Source organism: Ascidiella aspersa, chromosome 9, assembly GCF_963924565.1.
Source record: "Ascidiella aspersa chromosome 9, kaAscAspe10.2, whole genome shotgun sequence".
Lineage (NCBI taxonomy): Eukaryota > Metazoa > Chordata > Ascidiacea > Phlebobranchia > Ascidiidae > Ascidiella > Ascidiella aspersa.
The window spans coordinates 9,895,232-9,919,854 of record NC_139455.1 but is presented as its reverse complement, the minus strand read 5'-3'; the positions used below and the strand labels follow the sequence as shown (position 1 = coordinate 9,919,854).

At 36.7% G+C, this 24,623-nt stretch overlaps 3 protein-coding genes and 2 non-coding genes across 5 annotated transcripts; all 5 read right to left on the bottom strand.

The window, feature by feature from the left end:
* Positions 1-1,745: 1,745 nt before the first annotated feature.
* On the bottom strand, positions 1,746-5,258 carry LOC146132908 (cell division control protein 6 homolog). The gene is made up of 9 exons (XM_083396664.1): positions 4,516-5,258; positions 4,006-4,205; positions 3,687-3,859; positions 3,394-3,543; positions 3,221-3,317; positions 2,979-3,153; positions 2,661-2,854; positions 2,443-2,583; positions 1,746-2,017 (listed from the first exon to the last, which is right to left on the bottom strand). Exons 1-9 carry the CDS (start codon positions 5,243-5,245, stop codon positions 1,931-1,933), a joined length of 1,947 nt encoding a protein of 648 aa, XP_083252790.1. The 5' UTR covers positions 5,246-5,258; the 3' UTR covers positions 1,746-1,930.
* Positions 5,259-5,796: 538 nt separating this feature from the next.
* On the bottom strand, positions 5,797-14,887 carry LOC146132905 (p53-induced death domain-containing protein 1-like). The gene is made up of 17 exons (XM_083396968.1): positions 14,154-14,887; positions 13,916-14,068; positions 13,244-13,509; positions 13,062-13,174; positions 12,406-12,511; positions 12,224-12,319; positions 12,010-12,156; positions 11,772-11,911; positions 11,581-11,671; positions 10,864-11,016; positions 10,533-10,651; positions 9,142-9,230; positions 8,527-8,714; positions 7,875-7,938; positions 7,657-7,765; positions 6,541-6,639; positions 5,797-6,005 (listed from the first exon to the last, which is right to left on the bottom strand). Exons 1-17 carry the CDS (start codon positions 14,872-14,874, stop codon positions 5,867-5,869), a joined length of 2,793 nt encoding a protein of 930 aa, XP_083253094.1. The 5' UTR covers positions 14,875-14,887; the 3' UTR covers positions 5,797-5,866.
* On the bottom strand, positions 9,333-9,407 carry Trnaa-ggc (transfer RNA alanine (anticodon GGC)). Its single transcript has one exon. It is a non-coding gene; the product is annotated as a tRNA-Ala (tRNA).
* On the bottom strand, positions 9,687-9,761 carry Trnaa-ggc (transfer RNA alanine (anticodon GGC)). The gene has a single exon. It is a non-coding gene; the product is annotated as a tRNA-Ala (tRNA).
* A 7,781-nt stretch (positions 14,888-22,668) lies between the features above and the next one.
* On the bottom strand, positions 22,669-23,964 carry LOC146132904 (uncharacterized). The gene is made up of 3 exons (XM_083397283.1): positions 23,747-23,964; positions 23,456-23,638; positions 22,669-23,318 (listed from the first exon to the last, which is right to left on the bottom strand). The coding sequence occupies exons 1-3, from the start codon at positions 23,824-23,826 to the stop codon at positions 23,207-23,209; spliced, it is 375 nt and encodes a 124-aa protein (XP_083253409.1). The 5' UTR covers positions 23,827-23,964; the 3' UTR covers positions 22,669-23,206.
* Positions 23,965-24,623: the final 659 nt, after the last annotated feature.

The following is a 24,623-nucleotide window of genomic DNA, read 5'->3' as shown; positions in this document are numbered from 1 at the left end:
TTGGCAGTAAGGCGTGCATTGTCGACTGTCTTGCAGTAGAAAGGACACGACTAACGTTGCATTCAAAGCGAATGCGTTGAGCATTAAAATTTTAAACTGGCCAGTTAACGAGCAGGATGCAGGGAAAGGAAATATGCCAGAACGACTTAACCAGGCATTTAGCACACGCACAACGAACACAGTAAATAACCAACATAGACGGTGGGACCTCTACAAACGTATCCCAGGGATTCCCAACCTTTTTACGATCTCGTACCACTTGAACGCACTTCTTGCAGAACAACTAATTTGATTGAATTCTATTTTATCTATTTTTAGCTTACAACTAGCATTATTCAACGCTAATTGTAGTTTAAGCTAAAAAACAGTAGATTATATCTATCAAGAGCAATCATTTGACATCACCTAGGACAGGGGTCGGCAACCCCTGTCACGCGTGCCACTTTTGGCACGCAAGATGATTTTCCCGGGCACGCAAAATGATATAATGAACAAGTGTAACCATTACATCACTAACAAATGATTAACATTATTATTACACCACTAACAACTGTTGTATTTAACACTATTTTTTGTGGGTGTTGTTGTTTTTTGTGGGACTTGTTGTTTACGACCAACCTGTTCGTATAACGTCACAATGCCCTAAAATTGGCGTGCGGTAAAGCCACCGAAGCAGGGCATTCTACATTGAAAGTATGAGTGTGTGTTTTGTGCGACTGAGAAACCAAGCTATAAGCGAAACCGATATTTATGACAGTTCTAGCTATCGGCTGAAGCGTTGAAGTATATTCCAAAATAGCCGCCACAGTATTGTGTTCGTGACGTTTTTTTCCAGCAGGGTTAGGGTATCTCTACAGAATTACTAACTTTTAGGTTTAACAGCGTCTCCCAAGATACGTAAATTAGATGTCAGATCACAGCAGGGCTGCGGAGTCGGACTCGAGTAGGGTAAAACTACCCGAGTCGGCAGCATATTTTCCATGACCCCTATGAGTGGATTGCTGATTATCCATCTTATTTTAGCTACGTAAATCGTTGAAATACAGGTTGTCTAAGCCGGACTCGGGAGTTGATTACATTGCACATTTAGCCGGAGTCGGACTCGGGTTGTTTTTAACCGTCGAAATTTTTTTATTGGCACGCGAGTTGTTGATATTTTGAAATTATTCATAAACTTGCACTCTACATACGAAAGGTTGCCGACCCCGGACCTAGGACCACTATCCCACAGCATTGTACGCTTTACAAAGCAACTGTTACTGTTCTCCTTGTCGACAATTGACATGGCACATGGCCTGTATCTTTCTAAATTGGAAGTTTTGTCAATTTAACCCAAAATAATAATCGGATAGTTTTTTGCGCGCCCGCTTCGCTGCCATATCCTTGATTGTATTTATGGGTTGCCGCCATCTTCTCAAATATATTTGGATTATTTTCCGATTTCATAAGACTACAAAAGAGGTCCGAAGCATTGTGTTTTTGCAAAGTATCCAATTAGGTTTTGCTGCCAAACCGTGGCCTATAAATTATTATGCTGGTGTCTTTATTATAAAAAATGACCAAGACTGCTAAACAATCCCGAGGTACAGCTGTTTTTTTCTGAATGCCACTGAGCGACGACTCCCGAATGTCGGATTCATACGACAAAATAAGTTTCTTAGCCAAGATTAAGCAGTCAAACGCAAGTTTTCAACAAGGTAAAATCATCTGTATTGGCAGCACGTATCTTCGAGTAAAATGGACATTTCAATGAGCACTTAAAATTACGTTCGCGGTTATTGCGAAATAATTCTCGCTTTTAGTCAACACAGTGACGAAACGAGGCGAAAAGAAAGGCAGTTACGCAACAAACGCAATGGGCACATTAAAAAACAAAACGTTTAAAAACATTGTTTAAACACGAAATGCAATGATAAAACGCGTGATGTTTTTAAATTCCAGCTTGCAAGATGGACGAAAGAAGTGCTTTTCCTTGCAGAGCAAATTCTACATCTTTTTCTTGCATACTAAATCGTATCTAAAAAAAGGTTGAAAATAGAACATTTATTTCATTTTTAACAGCCAGCGGCCCCTATTTTGTAAACTAGCAATTTTGTTTTACTGGTATACTATGAAGGTATGAGTGCCACACACCATACGTTAAGCAATTGCTCTTTAGGGCGATTTCCTAAGTTTTAGCGTTAAGGGATTCTCACTTATTTAAGTCAATAACGCCTAAACACTAATAGAGTACTTCAACAACTATGCGTTAAAACATTGCTTAGTTTATTAAAGCAAGATTGTTGTCTTTATTAGGTAACGAAATAACCAAAACTAAGAACAGCAATGTGGCCCGCGTCATTATTTGAAGTTGAACCGATTTTGATGACTGTTGCACACCACAAGTTACACAAAACAAAAAAAGGACATTAATAAAGTACGATAAATTACAAGTGTGTTTACCTTGGTTTGGCGTACTTGCTTTGCTTTGCGAAGTAAAAGTATTCCTCTGGACTCGGCCAGCTCGCATAGACAAACAAACTCCGATTGGCCGACAGCGGGAACTTGACGTTTCTTGCATATGGTCGAGTAGGTTTCATGAAGCTGCAGGCAATATTTATTTTGTAAGAGTTAGCCCAGAAATACAAATCAAGTATTATTCTTTTGTCAAAAACACACACCTTTCCAAGTGATGCTTCTTTGCATTTAGTAGTCTTGCTTAGAAGGTAAAGGGCACAAACCACCAGTTTTTGCTGCAGTGGAAAGGAATCCTCATTTTCTTGGTCATCACTTCCTCGCGAGCCACTTAGGGTGTTGGAATCATAAACTCCTTGAATAACCTTGGAAATCTGGAGTACACCAACTTTGGTGTTACCTAATGGTAGAAGTAAAATATTGAGGGGTCATATTGGCCGGTCTTTTTAGTAAACATTAGAACTCCCTTTACTGTTTTAAATTTAGATAAGTATTAGAAAAAATTCACAAAAAGAAAGACCTACATTTGTCAACAGTTGTGGCTCCGTGCTTATTGGTAGATTCTATCATCTCAACAGCTCTGCGACAAACATCCAGTGCCTTTCGTGCATCTCCAGTCATGGCTGCAATTTTACGAGCACAAAACTGTACAGCCATAGGATCAATAACATTGTTGGTCCCATTTTGCTTTTGAGAAGCCTGTTTGGAACAGAAATAAGTTTGTTTAGCTATAGTTTTATGTTTACAATTAAACAAAAACACTTACCATGCATATTCTGTCCTGCAAAATGCCAGCTAATTGATCTTTTGTATACGGTTGGAAATTAATCAACTGGGGTTTGCAAGATTCGTTGGCTTGCAGTCTGTGAAAAATACATAAAGTTAAATATATTTTAAAGAGTGAATCAGTTGTCTCAAGAGTTGCCTTTAGTTTCCTACCGTGGAAGTATCCTGTCTGTTAAATCCAGAGAGTTAGCAATTCCGATTAGAATCAGTTTAGAATCTTCCATGCTAGACCAACCAAACATGGTGTATAAAACCTCCTGATGCTTGCTGTCAAGTTGATCCATTTCATCCAAAAACAACAGACTGAAAAAGTAAAATCATTAAAAGCTTAAAATGATAGACGAATACAGTGAAATGGTAAAAAAGTATTCTGCAAAATTATACTATTAAAAGAAATTCACTAAAAAAACTTTTAAATTTTCAGAATTTGTCAAAAATACCCTTACATCATCGGTCCAGATGAGGTTAGATGTTTTTCGATATACTTTAGGGCAGATCTTGCTGATTTACACTGATTGGTGGACGCACCAACTTCTTTTGCAATTCTTTGATAAATAGAAGCAGCTGATCGGACCGACATGCAGTTTACAGAGATAATTTGACCAACACACTTTTTTATCTGAAATAGAATGTAATATACATATAAAGTTACAGTTTTAGATATCAGCTTTCCTTAGATATTCTATATAAGTTGATACTTAGTTATGGTAAATGAATACATTAAAAGTTAAAGTTTTTAACTATAAAATGCATTATGATTATTACCTTCTGTTTAGACATAATGCTCATAAGGCAAGCACTTTTTCCCGTTCCTGGGGCACCAGAAATATACAAACTGCCACCAACATGTTTTTCAGCATGCTTAGTAACAAATGTAGAAATCTCTTCAATTTCTTTCTGTCTTCCAATTAGAGTTGAAGGAACAGCATTGTGAAGAGCATTTTTGATGCTACTCAGGGAAGTATCTAAAATAGCAATGGTATAGTAACAAAAACACATTTTGTTTAAAAATATTTGTTTGCTGGTCGAGAATTCTACCACATTTTTGTCTGGGTGTTTTTATTGATAATCTTATTTGGGCTAGCGTTTGGGTTTGTGTGGGTCCAATGTTAAAAATATATTTATTCTAATCAAATTTATTTTTGACTAGTCGTTTTCATCACTGTAAAAAATGTGGTAGGATTCTAGACCAGCAGCAATATTTGGTTTATTTAGATTTGATTAAAATCAAGTTTAAACACAAAAAATACTTTTAAAAGAAGTAAATTTATTTACCTTTAACAGCTTGCTTTAATGGAGACTTGACAACCGGTGTGATTTCAGAAAGTGGCTTCACAGGGTTTTTTGAAATACTACTTTTTGCAACAATAGACGTGACACATTGAGCAGGTGACCTTGTTGTCTTTACTGGTGAATTACATTTAGGTTGCAACAAGTTTTCTTCATCGACCTTGGCCTTTTTTGTTGGTGATGGTGAGGATAATGAAATTCTCTGCACATTGTTTTTGATAGGAGAAACATTTGCAAGTTTACGTGGAGGAGTGCCGGGGGCAATGTTTTCCTTGTTGTTTGAAGTATCACAAAGAGAACGTTTCGGAGGTGACTTTGGGGTTTTCTTGTAAGAACCCTCAGATGGCTGGGTGGATCCAGACAATGGAAGATTCAAACGATTTTTTAAGAACGTTGAGTGGTATGCACGAGGTTTCTTGCCCTTAGGGGAGTCCAATGATAGGGACTTTAAAGGAGAAAGAAGGAGCCTACAATTGCTGGCACTTGGCTTAATATTTTCTTTGGTTCGTTTGATAGGAGAAACGGGAGACAATTTGAAAATTTCCTCCAGCACACTATCGTTAGTTAAAGTGTGCCTTTCAATGTCACAAAGTTGCTCTCCCAGTAGATTAAGGCGCTTACTGGCAGACTTCGTCAAAGCATCCTTTGGCACATTTAGGCAAGTTTTAGCCTTTGGCGTTCCATAGAGGCGACCACTTCTCGTACGACAAGCCATTTTATAATTTGGATTTAAAATAGGTAAAACAAACAATAACTTAAAATTAAACTAAAACCCTAAAATCTAAAAAAAACACTAATATTGTTTTAATTGCATTAAATGCAACACAGCTTCGGTCCCACCACATTAACTTACTTATCATGATAAATGAACAGTTACTATTCTGCTAAAACAATAAATTATCCTGCTAACCAACTGTACTAAAACAGAGCAATACAGAATAAATGACTGTTTTCAAAATACGGTACCACTCAAAATTTGCCGCCATGATTAAATGCCGCGTCTGGCTGTTTTGCCGCCAGCTTTTGTTTCTGGCGCGCTTTCTTTGTGACGAAGCATATTTTTTTTAACAGGGGCGATGATTAGTGGACACAGCCCGTTCGAATGCCGCTTTAACAACCATATCGTGAAACCAATTTATAATGTAGTACGACAAAATATTGATAAGTCAAAATTACCAAAACACTAAAAGTTAAATGTACTTCATTTAAGCGAAGTCACCACTTAGCTATTTAAACTACTGAACTTGCTCGAGCCGAGATGCCGCTTTGCATTTTATTCGCAAAAATATCGCGCTCCAGAAAATCCAAACACACTTCTGGCAACACCATTCCGAATTTAGGTGCTAATAGAATTGCCTAAATCGGACAGTTCTTTGCGCTGCTTCTTGCGAAAGCTTTCGGTTCCTTCAGAATAAATCCTGGTTACTTTCTGTGCCAAATCTGTGCGACCGGCGTCTTTAAGCGCTTCTGTAAATCTGCAAAAAAAAAAGAAAAAATGGCCATGCGGAAAAAAACGTGGCAGGACGCTGGAACGCAGTCGTTGGGCCGCGGGGGGGAGCTACTGTGTGAACTGGTGCATCGATTAGCCTGATTGGCGATTAGTCGCCCGCAGATACTTTCCCCTAAATCCCCGCGGAAAACAAAGCAAATGATTGACGACGAGAACTAACAACAAAGTCTGTTTAAACGAGGACAAGTTAAACCAAACGTTGAGTCCATTATCCTTTTCTAATTGATTTAATGACTATTGCTTGCAGTGAATGTCTGTTTTTAGTCGTGAAAACAACATGAACTGAAACTTCCCGTTTTGCTTCGACGAAATATATGTCTGTTAACTTGGGTCAAAAAAAAAAATTAGGAATTTTTTTTAACTAATTCGAAGACAAGCATTTTTCCTTTACGTTTTCTTGTCTGCGGAAGATTTCCTTACACATGAAAGGCTTTGAGGTAAACTGAAACCTGTATCATAATCGCTTGTTGAAAAATCCAAGTTGCAATAACCGTGCTTACGTTTCCACACAATCCTGCTCATGACTATGACGAATTGCCCACAGATTTAGCATGCGAAAGATTTGTTCTTTTGCGCTGGCTGGATAGTCCATCTTGATCCTAAACCAACGATAACAATCAAATACAAATAAACATTGTTTTAACGCAAATACACATTCGCGTATGCAAAATCGTAATCCTAAAGATGCGTCGACTTTTTAAAGTTTCATATCATCAAAACCTGTTTCCAAAATGTGACTCGCGGGTGTTATCCGGTACAATCACAGGAAATTCGGAAAGGATTTAGACATGATTAGCAATCGTGTAATTTTGCAGAAGAATTGATATTGCAGGTCGAAGTGATTGTGTTTGTTTAGTGCCCATGGCCGACAGGCAGCTGCTTGGCGAACTGGGCGGGAATGGCGAAGGTATTTTATTGTGACACGATTGCAAGCGGGCAAGTCAACAACGCGAGTTGCAGGCGTTTCTTGGCCAACTTCCAATCAGCGAAAACGCACGGACAAAGTAGCAAATGACGAACGAAACTTTAATACCTAATTACGATTTAAAATATAAACAAATAATAAAGGTCTCTGGAACACTATATACGGTTCTGTTCATAAGTTTAATGGTGAAAATAACGGCCCAAATAGACGTTAAAAGCGACATGCTTTCTTTTCAAACGTTTCGGCAATTTCTAATGCCATCATCAGTGATATGAAGGCCACATCGGTTGCACCCGTTTATACACACTTTGGTCGCACCCAAGAAATGATAAGAATGATAAAAAAGTGCGAAACAAGCGTCGCAAAAAGATAGATAAAAAGGTGGGCAGCAAAAACGTGGCCTTCATATCACTGATGATGGCATTAGAAATTGCCGAAACGTTTGAAAATAAAGCATGTCGCTTTTAACGTCTATTTGGGCCGTTATTTTCACCATTAAATAAAGGTCTCGTTTTATTACTATTGGTAGTTTGGACATGACCATCGTCTAAAAATACAAGCAGCATTAAACTAAAAGAAAAATTAAACTAAAGAAAAAAATTAAAGATCTGAAGAAAAGTCAACAAATGAGTCACGACAGGAAAAACCAACCATTACTGTTGCGAAAACCGAAAAAATAGTCTGTAAAAACCTGTCCATAGTGTAAGTTCTAAGGCCAAGGTAATGACCGATTTCTTCCCATTCAGCACCAATTTGTGATGCGATATAGCGCAAGTTCAAATCCTTAAACATCCCAGCTCCTGAATAATCAGTAAATGATGTATCGTTAAAACAACGCGTTTCAATTTTAGTTTGATTTAGTTTATGTACTAGGATATTTAATTCGGTAAGATTTATAAATGGTTTTACCTAACTCGTCGTAGTTAAAAACGAAGGTTCTGTCTTCGGGAATGTTGAGGTCCAAGTCAGATTTCTAATGGAGAAAAACAAAATTGCTGCGCTGTGTTTGACCAAACTACTTAAAAACAAGGTTTATAAAAGTTATTAACTTTTAATAGTTTTGTCTGTTAAGGGCCTCAGTTTAAAATTGTTTACTGGGTTTATTCTAAACCGTTAAATATGCGAACGTGGAGCTATATGAAGTAAAATAAATACATCCGTTGGAAACCAACAAACGTTTTGTTATTCAAACATTTAGCAAATTTTATAAAGAAACAATGCGCCAAGAAGAGAAGTGTTTTACAAAAAATGAACAATAAAATGTTATTATTCTAAACAAAAAGAGCTTTCCTAACAACAGGCAAGTAAGGCTGAAGCATGCTAACTGTAACTTTAACAAAACGACTCGTGATAAGCGTGCTATTTCACCGAATCTAAAAATGTCCTAAAAATAATTAGGGAACTGTAATGCCTCCACGGCAAAATGTTACTACAAGGTTTGCAACATACATAATAATTGAAATATATAATCATTTTTACATATTTTCCACTTTTTTCCTAAAAAGGTATCAGCAAGAGATTTACATGTAAGCAAAGAAATTGAAGGCGATTTCTCTCCGACCTGTAAAGTGATAAGAACATCCGCCAGATGAACGAGCGCTTCCTGTTGGATCACATCCGCGTTTTCCCTCTTTCCGGCAGCGCGGTCTGGGGCCGGATCTGCCGTCGCGTCGCGATCGTGACCCCGTTTCTCGGGCGCCGATCGCGCTTTTGACGAAGCACGCGGCGACCTCCTTAATTCCCCTGCCACTAAAAAGCCGACAGATCTTAATCGCATTAGCGACGCGCGGCTTTAAACTACTTGTTGACGCGGGTAAATGTTGGGTGGATTTAAAGCCTTGGCTCACGTCTTGAAAACAGTGACTTAAGTTATTACAACACTGGTAACAAAGCAATTAAGAAAATACGATACCTAACCGCGATCTTTGATTTAATATATCAAGTTCTTAGGTTGAAGGACTGCGTTTCTCAACATGTTCAAGCGGCGCAAGTATATGTATAAAAAGAAAGGTTTTGCCACCCAATTTTCTTTACTGAACTTTTTGCAAGGGGACAAATGAACTAAACTGTAATAAAATTTTGCTCAAAACCAACACTAATAATAAATATTAATTTGGGCTGAATTAAGAGAGTGACAAAACCCTTTTCATTGCTAAACGCCAATACTTCACACTACCTTCCACAATTGGTTCGTCCACAAGATAGAAGGAAATGTGCCCAGTGCTGACAGTATCACGCGATGAGCTGGTTGGTTCGATACAAAATCTTGATTAAAAAAAAAACAACATAAAGTGCATCGAAAAGCCATTGCAGACTCACCGAATCTGTCGATCAATGATGCAAGCAGAGCAGACTAGAAAAACAACTAGCCTGCAGTGAGGTTCGAACTCACGACCTCCGGTCAAGCCGGGACCGTCGCTCTACCAACTGAGCTATGCAGGCTCAGAAGGGAACGAGTCGAGAAACAACCATACGCCAATGCTTGCTCAATCTGTTAGTACAAGCAGCTTCATAACGAAGGGGATCGCCAGTATCATATCATAATACAATGAAACATATGTACACACATATATGTGTGCTTACAACTGAGATCTAGCCCTTCTGAAGCTGCTTTTTGACCAACGATAACGGCTTACGTATTATTAGTACACCGAAAAGCCATTGCAGACTCACCGAATCTGTCGATCAATGATGCAAGCAGAGCAGACTAGAAAAACAACTAGCCTGCAGTGAGGTTCGAACTCACGACCTCCGGTCAAGCCGGGACCGTCGCTCTACCAACTGAGCTATGCAGGCTCAGAAGGGAACGAGTCGAGAAACAACCATACGCCAATGCTTGCTCAATCTGTTAGTACAAGCAGCTTCATAACGAAGGGGATCGCCAGTGCAATGGCTTTTCGGTGTACTAATAATACGTAAGCCGTTATCGTTGGTCAAAAAGCAGCTTCAGAAGGGCTAGATCTCAGTTGTAAGCACACATATATGTGTGTACATATGTTTCATTGCATAAAGTGCATTTGCGAAATTTTTTTAGTACGTCTTTAGTAAATCTTTTTAGCCTACAACGCCCTGCGTATTATGACACTGTCAGAACAAAAGTTTTAACTAATAATAATAAGTTAACTTAACTAATAAATATTAACTAATAATAATATAAGTTAACTAATAGTAATATAAGTGTATAAATGTTTGGGAAATGTTTTCTATCTTTTATATAAGAGCATGACCTTGTTAATATGTACCGGACCTATGCATGATCATTTTGATTCAAAAGTGTCTTTCTAAAAAGGAAATTTTGGCCCAATTGATTACTTTTGGATGTACAATTTTACGCGCTTTGCACGATTATAATGTTTTTGCAATATGGCCTTGTATCGTTTCTTGACGTTTATTCGTTGATAACTTTGTGCCATTGGTAAACACAATTAACATATTTAAGCTCTTACCCAAATATGGTAATCATAACAATGGATATTGGATAGTTGCAGACCAGATGCATACGGTCCGTCATAAACTGCTATTTTTCATTAATTATACGAAGAGTCGATTTTCTGAAATATACCCTACCTACAAAATCCATCCTTGTCAGGTGGATACTGACTGTGAAAACGCACCAGCAAAACATGCTCTTCCATATGTTGTCGATCTGCTTCGCTGTAATTCTTTATTTGCAGTTCTCCAAACACCTTTCAATAAAAGAAAACGCCGATAACCGAAAAGGGCAGTTAGTAAACTAATACAAAAGTCAAAAAACAATTATTAAAGCTAAAAAGTTTATTTTTAGACCTACAAAACAAAGTAAAATATGTGAAATATGATTATAATGCAAGGAAAGACTATTTTCAGTAGTTTAATTTTGTTTACATAAAAGATAAAAGAGATAAAAAAACAGGAATACCCTAATTCTAAACTTGCTCCCTTCCGTTAGATCAATGATTATTGTACAAGGGTCTTCTCCGCTGTATCCACTTTTTTTGAGTTGTTGCACACGTTCTTCAATTTGGTTGGCTAAAACGCATTGAGCTAATACTACAGTCGGCAACTTTGTGCGCTGTAGAAAGAATATCTGTTAGTAACAAATGTTAAACAAACTGAAAATAAAATATTTATATGTGTAAATTTTTTCCAATGGTAATTGCGTATGAGTGGTTCGCAACTTTTTTCACCGGGATCCAGTTTTCATTGGTGAAAACCTACACAACCGCCAATTTTGTTAAATTATATTTAAAAAATGTTACAATCATATAATATTTGGCAAAATGTTCACATTTCTGGACAAACTGTGCAAAAAATTGGTAAGAATGCCGGATTTAACCCAGAAGCATGCCACAATAACTAGATGTTATGGTTTAAGGTTTATTTGCGCCATAACGACTTTGATCCCAAAGAATAAAAATTAGTTGTACTTCTATAACGCAACAATGGTTAAAAAACACTGTTTTACTGTGGTAAATGTTAAAAACACAAAACACAGAAGAAGCTTGTTCCTTTTATACTGCAATTTTTTAGTTTATATTGTTATCATTGTTTTTAACCTATAGTAAAAGGCGACCCCTCAAACAACATATTGGGGGTCGCAATCCCTAGGTTGGGAACCACTGTCCTATATACTCACTTGCATGGCTAAAAACTGCACCTGGTAAGTGACAAGTCGCCTATAAACTTGCCTTGCCACCCCACAAACTGTTCTCCAAACAAGCCAAAATCTAGAAAAAGGATTATATTTGTAGACAATTTGACAATTAAAATTGATACAGTTTGTTAAGAAAGGATAACAGAAAAAGTTCAATTTAAAACAGCACTAACTTGCAAAATGACCATACTTCAAAATACACGTCTGTTAAGGTAAATTTTGGTTCTAAAGCAGATGTCACATCGTTCCATTCTTCAGAGTTGTCTTTAGATTGTAGCAGGTGCAAATGACTTTTGTTAAATGACTTCCCCATCTATGCAAACAAAAATGTAGAAAAAAAGAAACATTTGCTTTTTACAGGAAATATGCATGTTTAAAGAAAATTGGTAAAACTATTTTACAATGCAATACCAGTTCTTGTGGTAAAGACAAATGTACAGTCACAGGACAGTTAAACGTTTTTCCTGGAGGAGTAACTTGTACTTGAAGAATGTCACTTGTATATGATTCTAAGCTGTTTGAAATATTACTTACAAGGTTTGGATCAACTGAAAGAACCTACAAATAAAAAACTTAGCTTTAATATCAATCAGAAGCTTGGTTTTAATAGGGCCTACAAAAATACCTGCATAGTCACTGATGTATTATCTTCAACAGATTCCTCAGGAAAATAGATCTTGTTAAAACAATTGACTGATGAAACCAATAGCGCAGATCTACCCTGAATAACTCATAATAGATCAGTTTATTTTAACAATTAGATAATATTAAATTTAAAAGCAACATTTACAGTTTATTATTTTAAACCTGTTCAACATTTATTGTATTTTCAACCAGTCTGGAAATAACAGCAAAACAAGAGAAATGTGTTGTAGTAGCTGTAACCGTAGATTCATCTTTGTTGAGATCAGATCTAACAAAAAGCCACCAAATTTAAAATTCAAAGAAAGTAATTAATCTAGCAGTTTGGTGTCGGAAACCTCTAATCCCTTTCCTAGGGGTGTGGTCAGAGATACCTGCATCATTATGTACAGGGTTGGAATTTTGCAATCGCCCGCTTGCCAAATTACAAAACTACATAGTGTATGATGACACCCACTCACTAGAATTTTAATTTAATGCCAACCCTGATGTAATTAAGTTATTAGCTGTATCAAGATTGCGTATGCCCCAGTTTGTATATTGGTCACAAATTGTATGTTTTGCCAAAGAGTGCCTTAAAACAATTCACTTAAAAAATAATTATGTTTCTTGTGTAATATCAACCAATGATTATCTTGTTTTATTTTGTGAACTAACTTTAAGTGATATATTTTACATTGTCCACAGTCATTTGCCCTGGGCACCATCTTATCCGACAAGCAAAGAATAGGGAAGGGTTACAAAATTTTGCAACTGAATAAATAGTGTTAACGACTTATATTAGATATGGATTTTATATGAACGGATGTTTAGAAACCTACTTCAAATCCTCGTACACAAGTGATTCATTAACCCCTGAGCAACATCTCAACACAATCTGACGTTCTTGATGATCCAATGAGCAGAATGAAAACGGCATTACAATTTGAACAGCCTATATAATAAATATCTTGCCAAGTCACCCAAATATTTATTGAATAATAATTAACTGTGTTGCAACAACCTTATTAAAATTGGTTCCACTTGGCTTCATTTCAATAATGTTGCTTAATAGTTGATCTGTTGCTCTTAAGTTAAAACTTTCAAGTTCAAAGGGGGTTAATTTACATGAAATGTCAATGTCATCGATTAGGCAGTTTTTAGGAAATATTATTGTGATACCAGAGCGCATGACAAACTTTCCACCAACACAGGCTGTCACAGAAAGTGTAGCTGAGTCGTGTGATATATAATGTACAGGAACATCATATATATCTTTATACATTTGTTCTGTAAAAAAAAAGAATTAAGTTAACAAAAAAACATAAAAAGCTACAAATATTCATTTAAAAATATCCTATCATACTTATTTTTAGCTTTTTTGTGCTTAAATGACAGCTGATTACTGATCTTGACAATGCTTAATCTGATACTTAAACACGGGTGCATCCAAATAAACTTTAAAACACTTTTTAAAACAACAGAAATTTAATGTGTGTTTAAATAAAATCAATTTTTTTCAAATAAACAATTTATAAGTTGTTACCCTAAATTTTGCTTCATCATTTTTTATATTTGAACATTTTATTTAGGCCGTATACACTACTTAAGTTTCAACTGCATCTCCATATATTGTATTAGCATGAACAATTTTATTGTAAGGAACAATGTCAAAGCTATATGTTTACATAAATACCTTTTTGGTGTTTTTGTGGCTCTCTTGAAACATTTCCATCAAGTAGTATACATGACTTAGATTTGATAACATTGGATACATTGGTGATATAATTGTATCTTAGGTCCAACCGAAGTAGTGGAATATTTTCACTTTCCAAAATAGGTAGATTATCTAGAAATCATTAAACATAAATAAAATAGTAATAACAAAGATAAAACATGGTACCTAGTACATAAATACATATATATATATTTACCCAAGTCATTGTGAGCTGCCTTAAGAACTTGAAGACTTTTTGATTGGAAAAGTTTTAGTGGTATCATTTTAAGTCGATTTTCTGTTACATTTAAGTGCTGTAAGCTTTTCATTAAGTGCAATGTGTCTGGTAATTCAACCAGTTTATTTGATTCAAGGTGAAGTCCTTGAAGAGACTTTAAAGATAAAATATCATCATCCACTTGGGTAATAATGTTGCTTTTTAAATGAAGCTCTTTAAGCGCAGCAAATCCACCTTCAGGGATTGCGAGAATTTCTATGTTGTTAAAATCCATTCTAAGTATCTCAAGATTTGACAAGTTTTTAAGACAAACTGGTATGCATTTTAGCTTGTTAAATGAAACATCCAATGTGTTTAGTAAAATTAACTTGCTAAAACTTCTGGGTAACAGTGTTATGCCTCCTTTAGTTCGTTTGCCTTTTTTTCTTCTTCCACCAACTAGAATACAATCGTTCACATTTTGTAGTTGTTCAATAAAGGATAAAGAGTATTCATTTGATGTAAAATCATTTGTTGGCAGTTCAAGTAGCGTAATTTTTGACAATGTGTTATTTTCTTCATTGGCAAGAGTTTCAACCAACCTAACAAAGATGTTTCGGCATGTTGTTGCATCTCTGTCAATATTAAGGCAAATATGACCCTTAATTCTGGCATTATGCTTGCATGTATTTAATAGATTATTGAGCAGTATATCATTCATTATATCACATGATTTTATTCAGTTGACAACTGAAATACATTGAAAACTATTTAAAGTAAAAAAGTATATCAAAGCTTAGGCAAAACAAGGTTAATATTTTAGCATCATTATTTAACATTTTCACGGGATATACAGCAGGTTGGGATAAAAAATCAGCGAGAAGAAACAATTAGGTTTCATATGGCTGAATATTGATATTTAGGCTGAAAGTGTGCTTTCTGGATTGCTAAAGGTAATACAAGGACTTCATAAATATTTCAGCTTATTAGTGGCACAAATTTCGTAGATATTTCCCCTTGGAGAAAAAATCGCGATATTGTACATATTAAAACATATATCCAATTTTTTGAACTTTTATTCTTTTCTTTGACAAGGTTAGACTATAGCGTTGCCGTTGTGTAGAACTTTCATTCAGTTCCATCTAGAATTCCAGCATGCTAGAGGGACTTAAAAATTATTTCCATTAATTATGAATATTAATATCAGTTAAATTGACGATTTAAACCCTCATCCCCCATACCGTTGGCATCAAGTGTGGTATCGTTGGAAAGGTGTAATCAAGGCCTATCCCAATTTGTTGGTTACACGGTGTGGAATTTTTTTCATCTTGTATTTTCTGTCAAATATTAATATTGACTAATGACTAGTAATAGTTTTTTAAGTTTAATTTTTTTTTAATATTCATAAATTATAGCAAGTCTTGGTGTGGTGGTAAATTTTGGGCGCTCGTCTAGAATCCTACCACAACGAACATTATTTGGGTTAGGGTGCCGGTTAGCGTTTGGGTGAGTCAAATAATAGTATTAAATAATAATACTTGACCCACCCTCACCCAAACACTAACCGACACCCTAACCCACATATTGAGCATTGCTTAATAATTATTTCAACAATGTGGTAGGATTCTGGACCAGCGCCAAATTTTGTTTTCAAAGCTACGTTAATATGTTTATTTTGTCATTTATTGAATGGGCCTTGGCGCTGGTCTAGAATCCTACTACACCGTTTGAACAATTATTGAAGCAACGCTTTGAACAATTATTGAAGCAACCGAGATTTTGTAGGTTGACTAGCTTTTGGTCAAATAGCCTCTTGCAAAAAAGAATGAGGATGGTAGGTGGATTAGCGTCACATCAGGCAAATGAGCTCCTAGTATTATTAAACATGCATTCATTTGTTTTCGTAATTATCGTACGTTAATAACGTATCTTAAGCTTTAACTAAATAAAGAGTTAAAATACACAATACAAGCGAATACGTAGTATAAATTAAAATAAACAGAGACAAACAACACGCAGGTAATTGTTATTATTTTTGGCGCCCTTTTTCTTATTAGGGGAAAACCCAAGTTCATTTAACGCATGACCATAGAAACACTATTTAATTATTATTGATCCAAACAAAACCACAAAGGTTGTAAATTCAACAAGAGTAGAATACTATATAGTTACGCAAATAGCATCGTCAGTTCTGCCAAGATCTGCAAGCACAATGAAACACCAAGACCAGAATTACTACACAGTTCAGTCCATAAACCAAATACTGAAGTAAAGAGTGTCTTTTATAAAGTCGTTTTGGATCTTTTTTACAACCTTTGTGGATTTGCTTGGGTCTTACGATATGGAAAAAAGATCAACAACTAGAAATGTCGGAGCAGATCACTAAAAAAAAATAATATAATATGCCATATGGTATGACCAATTTTATCACGATAACCCAAAAACAAAGATAGACCAAGCATATGATCCAAAAAAGGAATATTTGAAGCAGTTACGCTCAGGCAGTGAATAAAACTGCGTCCAGTTTGAGAGGCCGAATTTAAGTATGGGGACGGTTAATCAATTGAAAATAGACGAAATTTAGAATCTTAAAAAAAGTATTGATTATTATCCGCTGAAGAAACTATAGTTAGAATTGCAGAAATGCGAGGCCAAAACCTCGACATAACTTGCACCAATAGACAAAATGTTTAAATTTATACGAAGCTCTGCGCAGCAGAATCAGTAAAATTTGTTGCGAAAATAACAAGATAAACAAGGCTGTTGGCTGAGTGCCCATCCCTTTTCCCAGTGAACTTATATATATATGAGGAAATATCTTCAAAATATGGAAAGTATGAAAAGGTGACATGTTGCCAACCGGGTTGCTAACCGGAATGAGAGTCTTGACTATGAATTCAACGCACTTCCAAGAAAACCATTTACCAAGTTATATCAGGATTGCGGTCTGCGAATTTTACTTGACCTATCATGGGCAAGTGTTCACTTGCAAGTATTGCGACGAAAAGGGTCACAAACAAACAAACTGTCCCAAACGCCAAAAAAAAATTCCCTGGCTAGTGAAGCGACAAGAAGAGCCCAAGCAAGACAAAGCACACGGAGCGCTGGATCACGATCCACACAGTACAACTGTCGTAATTAAGCAGCATTCTAAACGATAATAACTACTCGTCGGACTTCAACTCTGAATCCCACGCCAACATTAAGTCAGACACACCGAAGTTTACCAACAACTGGTAAAGGAATAAATCCCCCGCGCAGGCCAAACTTTCCAACCTGGGGTATGGATGGGGAGGGGAAGCGTTTTGGGCGCACGGCACCTCAAGCAGTAAAGGGGTGGCGATACTAATTGATAAAACTATCCTATTCCGTCTCAGGCACACGGGTAGACCAAAAAGGTCGATACTTAATGGTAAAATAGTACACCGAAAAGCTTAATGGTAAAAATTACACTCAATGCAACTATAATAATAATTGGTAATGTTAACGCGCCGAATAAGGCCGATCTAAAATTTTTCCGTTCTTGACAGCTTTTCCGATGCAACGATCATCATAGGAGGTCACTTTAATCTAGTTCTGGACAATGTCCTAGACCAAAACGGAAGAAAAAAACGTCGTAACCGAAAATGAAGAGAAAGTTTTCCGCAATACATGACATATTATAAACTTACAGACATTTTTCGCCACAAATTTCCTACCGTTAAAAACATCTCAAGATTGAGAAACCATCAGGGGCATTATTTAGATATTAGGCAAAACGATTTGCAAAATCTGACCAGGGAGACACAGACGTTATTTTAAATAATTCTGAAACAGAAATAGGCCCCTTGCACGAAAAGTTGTCCAAACTTAAATCGGAACTTGGCCAACTCATGATGCGCCAAACCAAAAGCGCCGTAACGCGAAGTAGGGCTCGCTGGGCAAAGGAAGGCGAGAAACATACAAAATACTTTTTAAACTTGGAAAAAAGACATTACCATATTGTTGATCGACGATAAAATAATAACTGAACAACAACATTTTGGGCGCCCTAGTCGGCTTTTTCGAGCAACTCTATGAACAAAACGAAAACCTATTGAACAAAACCTCAATCGCTTCAAGAATAAAAACACAAAATTTCCAAAAAATTAAGACAGAACAATCTATTAGAAGTGGAAACAACAGAAACGATTTTTTTTCACTTCTCTCTGCATATTGGTAAAAATAAATCCCCTGGGCTAGACGATTTTCTAGCCATACACTGTAAATACTGGCGACAGACTGTAGATACGGGTAGGCTATCAGTTAAAAAATCAGAAAATAAAATCGCAAAAGTTGCTAACACCCGGGTCCGAAGTGTAATAAACAGCATTATCTCGCCTGCGCAAATGGTTTTATCCTGAAACCATACATAAACACTAATATTCGTATTTTGTGCGATATCATTTACTGCGTCGACTATTACGATATACCTGACGCGATACTGTCCTTACATATGTTCAAGGACTTTGACACGGTATAAACTGGAACCTCATATATACAGCCATAGCTGCTTTTGGGTTAGGTGATGACATTATGAAATTGATCGATTGTTTTTATCAAAATCCGTCGTGCGTAATTGTCAATAACAAATTTTATCACAATCGTTTAACGTTGAACGTGGCGTACGCTAGGGAGATCCTCTCTCTCCAACTTCATTTGTCCTGCGCATTGAATGCCTTGCCGCTGCGTTAAGACAGGGCCTTTACAACGGCATCACAATAAATGGAAAATAATTTACGACACCACAGTATTTCGGGTAGTGATCTAGATTTTACAGAAGTCGTTTGGATAATCGAAGACTTCGGCGAAATATCAGGCTGCAAAGTAAACATGTCCAAATCAAATGCGTTTTTCATTGATACAAATCGTAAAAACAGTCACAAACCCATAGAACAAAGTGGTCTTTAAAGGCCATCAGGCACTATCAAATATTTAGCGTTGAAATTCCCACTATCCCAAAAAACGAAGCCGATCTAATTGAAAAAAACTTCACACCACTACTAAAAAAATTCATATAGTATCAAATATCTGGTCCGCAAGGGGTCTCTCGCTTCTCGGAAAAACAACAGTTATCAATACCATCATGATCCCGTTTTTAACCTTTAAAATCAGTGTTGTCCCGGTTAGTATAACCAAATGCTTTATCTCCAAAGTTATACGAATCCTTTTTGCTTTGTTATGGGGGTCCAAATGGGAGAGGGTAAAAAGAAAAACCTTCAGTGCGAATATTGCAAATGTGGGGCCAGGCATGATCAATATAGACCTACTTGTTAGCTTTACGTACGAAATGGATCTCTAAACTACTCGACGAAATTGCGGAGGCTGATTGGAAACAACAAAAAAATAAAATACCATTCAAACTTTTCTTTATGCCAGGGTTCGGCAAACTTTTTTTGTCGCGGCCCAAAGTAGTCTTTTGAGAGCTATAAGGCCCACTACGTAAAACCACTACAAAAACAGTGGCGGGTTCAGGAGATTTGATTTTAAGGTGAAGTGTTAGACGGCGCCTTGATACCTTTAAAACACTGCGACGGCATAAAACAAGGAATATGCGCGCGAAGCGTGAAATTTTTTTCATTTACATGAAGTTAAAGCTGGCAAAAAATATATAGTTTGACAGGCTATCAGGACCACGTATTGGCAAGGGGGTCATTCCAAGCTGAGCCAATTTAAAATTTTTATGCCACTCAAACTGTTAAAAGTACAACGAATTTACGTCTATCACGCTGCCCACAACTACATGATAACACTAAGCTATTCAAAAGTAACTCGTGACCCACTAAAAATGGCTCTGCGCCCCACATTTGGGCCGCGGCCCACAATTTGCCGACCACTGCTTTATGCCATCACTTATACAATCTAATATTATTTTTTACCAGGACATATATTGAAATATATTTATATTGAAATATAAATGGCGAGTATCTACAATATGACACATTGGCAGATAAATTTAAATTTCCATCAAACAACACAGATTTTGTTAAATTTATTAAATTATTATCGAGCCAGTACAACTACACCAAAAGGTTTATGAACAACTACAAACGAACCCCCCCCTCAATGGCACCGGATCTTTGCGAAAGTGCACGGCTGCCTTGGAAAAGCATATATAAAAACCTATCAAAACCTGTACAAATCAACAATCGAAACTAAACTAAAAAGCTTTCAGATTAAGTTAAACTTGGGCGCAATTATAACCAATGATTTACTTTATTTGTTTGGTAAAGTAGAACAAACGTATGTACTTTCTGCGAAAAGGGGGCAAAATGTGATTATTTGTTTTGTTTATAAGTGTTATATGTTTTTCTTATAAAGGTTATGGAATAATATTGATTTGTACATAATTTTTACTGATTTAAAATTGTATGAACATATTAATATCATAGGTGCTGAAGTTAAATTAAGTGAAAATATTATTATTGCCCCCCCCTGAAAAATTTTCTCCTGGCCCCTCTGCCTATGTTTATCGTTCTTTTATTAGGTATACTTAAAACTCGTAATACCAGCGATAGATAAGGTCCTACGTAAAGGTTTCGTTCTTTATAGTTCTGCCGCAATGACTCTTGTTAACTTGGCGTAACTAATTTGTTTGATATGTTTTACCCAATAGAGGCTGGCAGCTGTTTGCATTGAGGTTTCGCTTACGACATAAATTGACATTCCACTCGTGACACGTGATATTCTATTGTATTTCGGACTGGGGGTCTTAAATAGCGTGCGAAGCAACAATGTTTGTACACATTACGGCCCACACACGTGTGTAAAAACACAATTTGATTGGCCAAAAGCACTGTGGGTGTGGCACTAAAGGTGGGTGCAGCTTTCCTTCGTTTACCCTCTTATAGTTTCCAATAATTGAAAATAGTGGTTCTTATTTTAGCACAGACGTTAATGCCGCAATGTAAACAGACACATCCACTAAAGGTTAGGGCAGTACATAACACAGGTTATCAGGGGCCATTTTTAGGGGTGCTTGTCGGCACACTTTGCACGGGGTTGTAAAAAAAGTAAAATTATCAGCAGCTTATAGGTAAGTGTTTTGTGGGCGAAATATATCCCTCCCCTTTCGTTTAACTTTAAAGCACCACACGCTCGTGGGCTTCGATATTATGTTTGGAAACAAAAGACACTCTTGCTTTGACCACCACGTGTTGCACATACAAAGCACGCTTTTGCGTAAAATAACATTTACCGAGCAAATTAGGTATGTGATGGGTGAGTATCACGTATCCTCTATTGCGTCAGCGCATGAAATCAATACTTTACTTGAAATTTAATATATATATATATATATATTGAAGGCATAGAAGGTTATAGTTACCGTAGTGATGACAGATAGCATTGCTGGTTATCTTATCAACACCTTCCAAATTCTTTGTAATTGTAAACATGCTAATTGGCATTATGGCATTGCGCACCGGTTTGTTGAGCTCAACAATCATGCAACTGTTGTATAAAGGTGGTTATCAAACTTATAGTATTTTCTAAACCCTAAATTTGTTGTCTTAGTTGTAGATTATTTTTGCTGGGGGTTAACGTTGTGGGTAGAGGCTTGCAAAAACATCATGATTAAAAAATTGCGCATAACTAAAATATGATCAAATGGCCACTTTTTTTGACACAACTATTCTGATATGATCATATAGGAAGATATTAAGGCTTATTAAAGACCTACTGTAAAGGTAGTTTCGAGTAACGTTTATAGAATTGCTGTAATAATTGAAAGTTAGTTTTTGAATTTTATGTTATCCAGTAAACTATTGGTAAAGTAAATGGCACTAAACACACGCAAGAAGAATTTGCCATATTTTATAAGACAAACGTTTTGGTTTGCTATTTTTGTTTACAGCCTATTGAAAACCAGCACTGCGTACAATAGAGGCGACAGATAAGACATTGTTGTTTGATACGCGTCTATACAAATAATAGGGTCAATTAGTTTTCCGTTATAAAGAAATTCTCCAGGACTTGGTAAACCCCTAATAATCACTCATGATTTGTAGTATGTGTTCTGCCTAGCTGAAAAGTATTTTTGAACAAGAAATTGTTGTTATGCACATTTTATTTTTGAAGGAAGGCCTTGCCCATTGGAACACCTTTCATTACTCAAGCTGGTTTAATATGTAACTTGCACCCAAAGGAATGAAACGTGAAATTTGCTTCAACACCATATAATATAAATTTGAAATATAATAACAACGTACAAAGTAATATGTCTGTCAACTTATTGCTAAACGAATTTACACAAGTGTCACGTCCGCTTTCGATGTACTTTGTCCACCGTCATATATCTTTGCGAAGGTTACTCCTAGATCTATTTACCCAAATGTAATATAAAAATTGTATTTATTGTGACAATGATTTCTTGCTCCGCAATCATATGTGCACTTAAAAGCCTTTCATCCCTTATCGAACATATATAGTTTTTGTGTCACGATCACTAAACGGCGGCCTGTTTGTGAGAGTCACGTAACTGTCCAACACGATAAAATCTTAACATTTTTATTTTATTCTGTTGCGTAAACTTGGCAAACATAGCTGCGGCGAAAAGTTTTGAGCGTATGCGTTTTAAGTACATTCACGTATACAAGCAGAAAAGTTTGTGTATCACAACGGAAGGCGCGAAGGTAAAGAATACAAATCACAGAAACACAACACGTTAAGTTTAATAAATTAATGATAAACACTTAGTAAATGTTTGTAAATTTCATCAAACTTTTTAATAAATAGTTTTTAAGTCGGGAATCATATATTTTTCGAAGAGAAAAAATATAGCTTTGTAGGTTATGTGCCAAATAGAAATAGTTATTTAAGAGTTCGTTACATGGACACGCGAAAGGCGCCCAGTTGAGTCCTGCTGACTTTTTAATTAAGCAACCGCGAAAGCCAATCACAAAGCTCCCATAAAGCATTGTGCTTGGAAATGTATCGCGATTTACAAAAGTTTAAAGACGGTTCCTCGATGAACCTCGAAGTTTTGTTCGTCAATGCTTTTTCAGCTATATATGTACTTTTTTTTGTAAAGTACTTCAGTTGGTAAATGTAACGCAAAACGCGAAGGCTTCCTCAAAATTTTTCGATTTGTTGTTCTTCAGGTAAAGTACGATACACCGGTTGAAGTCATCGCGATGAGAGTTTGATCTGGAAAGTAAAATACTTTTTATTTTTCTTTATTCGACGAAACTTTTTTTGTACGGTCACTTTTAAAGATTTTAGTGTGTCGGTCGTTTTGCTTGTTTAAACTCAATTGGCACGGAATGAAAAAAAAAGCTGCTTACTTGTAAAGCCATCCCAGGAATACTCGGATCGATTTTCTATCTTCGATTCTTCCTTTTATATGAGTATGTGTCACCTCACTCTGACGGCGCCGCCTTGAGAAGATACGTTCGTGACCCAAAGCTTTCTGCTCAACGTTCGCTGAAGCACTTTCGACGGACGTAATCTTTGCGTTTATCGTTTTTCTGGAATTAAAAATCATAGCGATGAAATCGGACCAACTCGGGGGTTAGCTGAACGTTTAGAAATAAAAATAGCAAACAAAAAAGATTATGGACACCACCAACGCTTACCTTTTAATTGAAGCAGTCTGATTAAGCTTGAGGCAGCATATGAGTAACACAGCAGCAATAACTAATTTTAATTGTGCCATAATTTTCTTCGAAGCACGTTTTGCTTAAATTCGATCGGTTTTAGACTTTACACAGCAGCAGTAAGTTTTTCTTTTTCGAATCGAAGAACAGAGGAAATATCCCCGGCGGAACTTAGGAGTTTATCGTTCGGTCGTTAAGTTAAGTATGAGGAAATCGCGACTGGGACGGGCATTTATGTCTTCGTGTCGACTTTTTTTTCTGCCGCGTGCCAAGGGAATCCTGCCATGTGGTTGTTTCTCCCACTGACGGCGCTTTTTTTCCGCGACTGCACAGAGAGCTGCGTCGGATTCCAATCGGCGTCAATGAATGATGCCGTGTCCCGCGTAGTCACGTGCTGGCCACGCGATGGGCCGAATGCTTTGTCGACAATTTCAATCGCTATGGAAACATGTTTTTGACGTTTTTCTCAAAACTCTATTCTTCGCGATTGCCTTGGGAGTACATACAGACTCTGGAGCCGTTACTCAAACAAAAGATATTTGAATTGTTTAGTGAGCCGTAATTTACGTCATTCCGTTTTCTGTGAAAACGCGTTGAAAAGGACGTCCGGTTCGCCGACAGACCGCTGTGAAGCGGTGCCCAAAAATGTCGTCGGCAAACGTCAAACGGGTGATACGAGTTTCGCAAGAGCGAAGCAAACCTAGTCGGCGTTTTCCTGTGTTTGTTCTCCCACCAACGCGGATAAGTGCTTCTATATTTGTCCTGGTCCACGCCCGATTGCCCGGTTTTCGTGGCGGCAATATTTATCGATCTGTCGAAATCCTAAATTCCGAATCGTGTATCCGTTATCTTGAAA

Bases quoted from the DNA above. Each gene is read 5' to 3' on its own strand.
- LOC146132908 (XM_083396664.1), bottom strand. From the start codon at position 5,245: ATGGCTTGTCGTACGAGAAGTGGTCGCCTCTATGGAACGCCAAAGGCT. The intron at 3,318-3,393 runs GTAGGAAACTAA...TATTTTTCACAG, and splicing joins ACAGACAGGATACTTCCACG to ACTGCAAGCCAACGAATCTT. The intron at 2,855-2,978 runs GTAGGTCTTTCT...TTCTACCATTAG, and splicing joins AGCCACAACTGTTGACAAAT to GTAACACCAAAGTTGGTGTA.
- LOC146132905 (XM_083396968.1), bottom strand. From the start codon at position 14,874: ATGAATGATATACTGCTCAATAATCTATTAAATACATGCAAGCATAAT. The intron at 14,069-14,153 runs GTAAATATATAT...AATGATTTCTAG, and splicing joins GGCAGCTCACAATGACTTGG to ATAATCTACCTATTTTGGAA. The intron at 11,912-12,009 runs GTATTGCATTGT...TTGTTTGCATAG, and splicing joins TGTCTTTACCACAAGAACTG to ATGGGGAAGTCATTTAACAA.
- LOC146132904 (XM_083397283.1), bottom strand. From the start codon at position 23,826: ATGGCACAATTAAAATTAGTTATTGCTGCTGTGTTACTCATATGCTGC. The intron at 23,639-23,746 runs GTAAGCGTTGGT...TTTTAATTCCAG, and splicing joins CAGACTGCTTCAATTAAAAG to AAAAACGATAAACGCAAAGA. The intron at 23,319-23,455 runs GTAAGCAGCTTT...TTTACTTTCCAG, and splicing joins TTCCTGGGATGGCTTTACAA to ATCAAACTCTCATCGCGATG.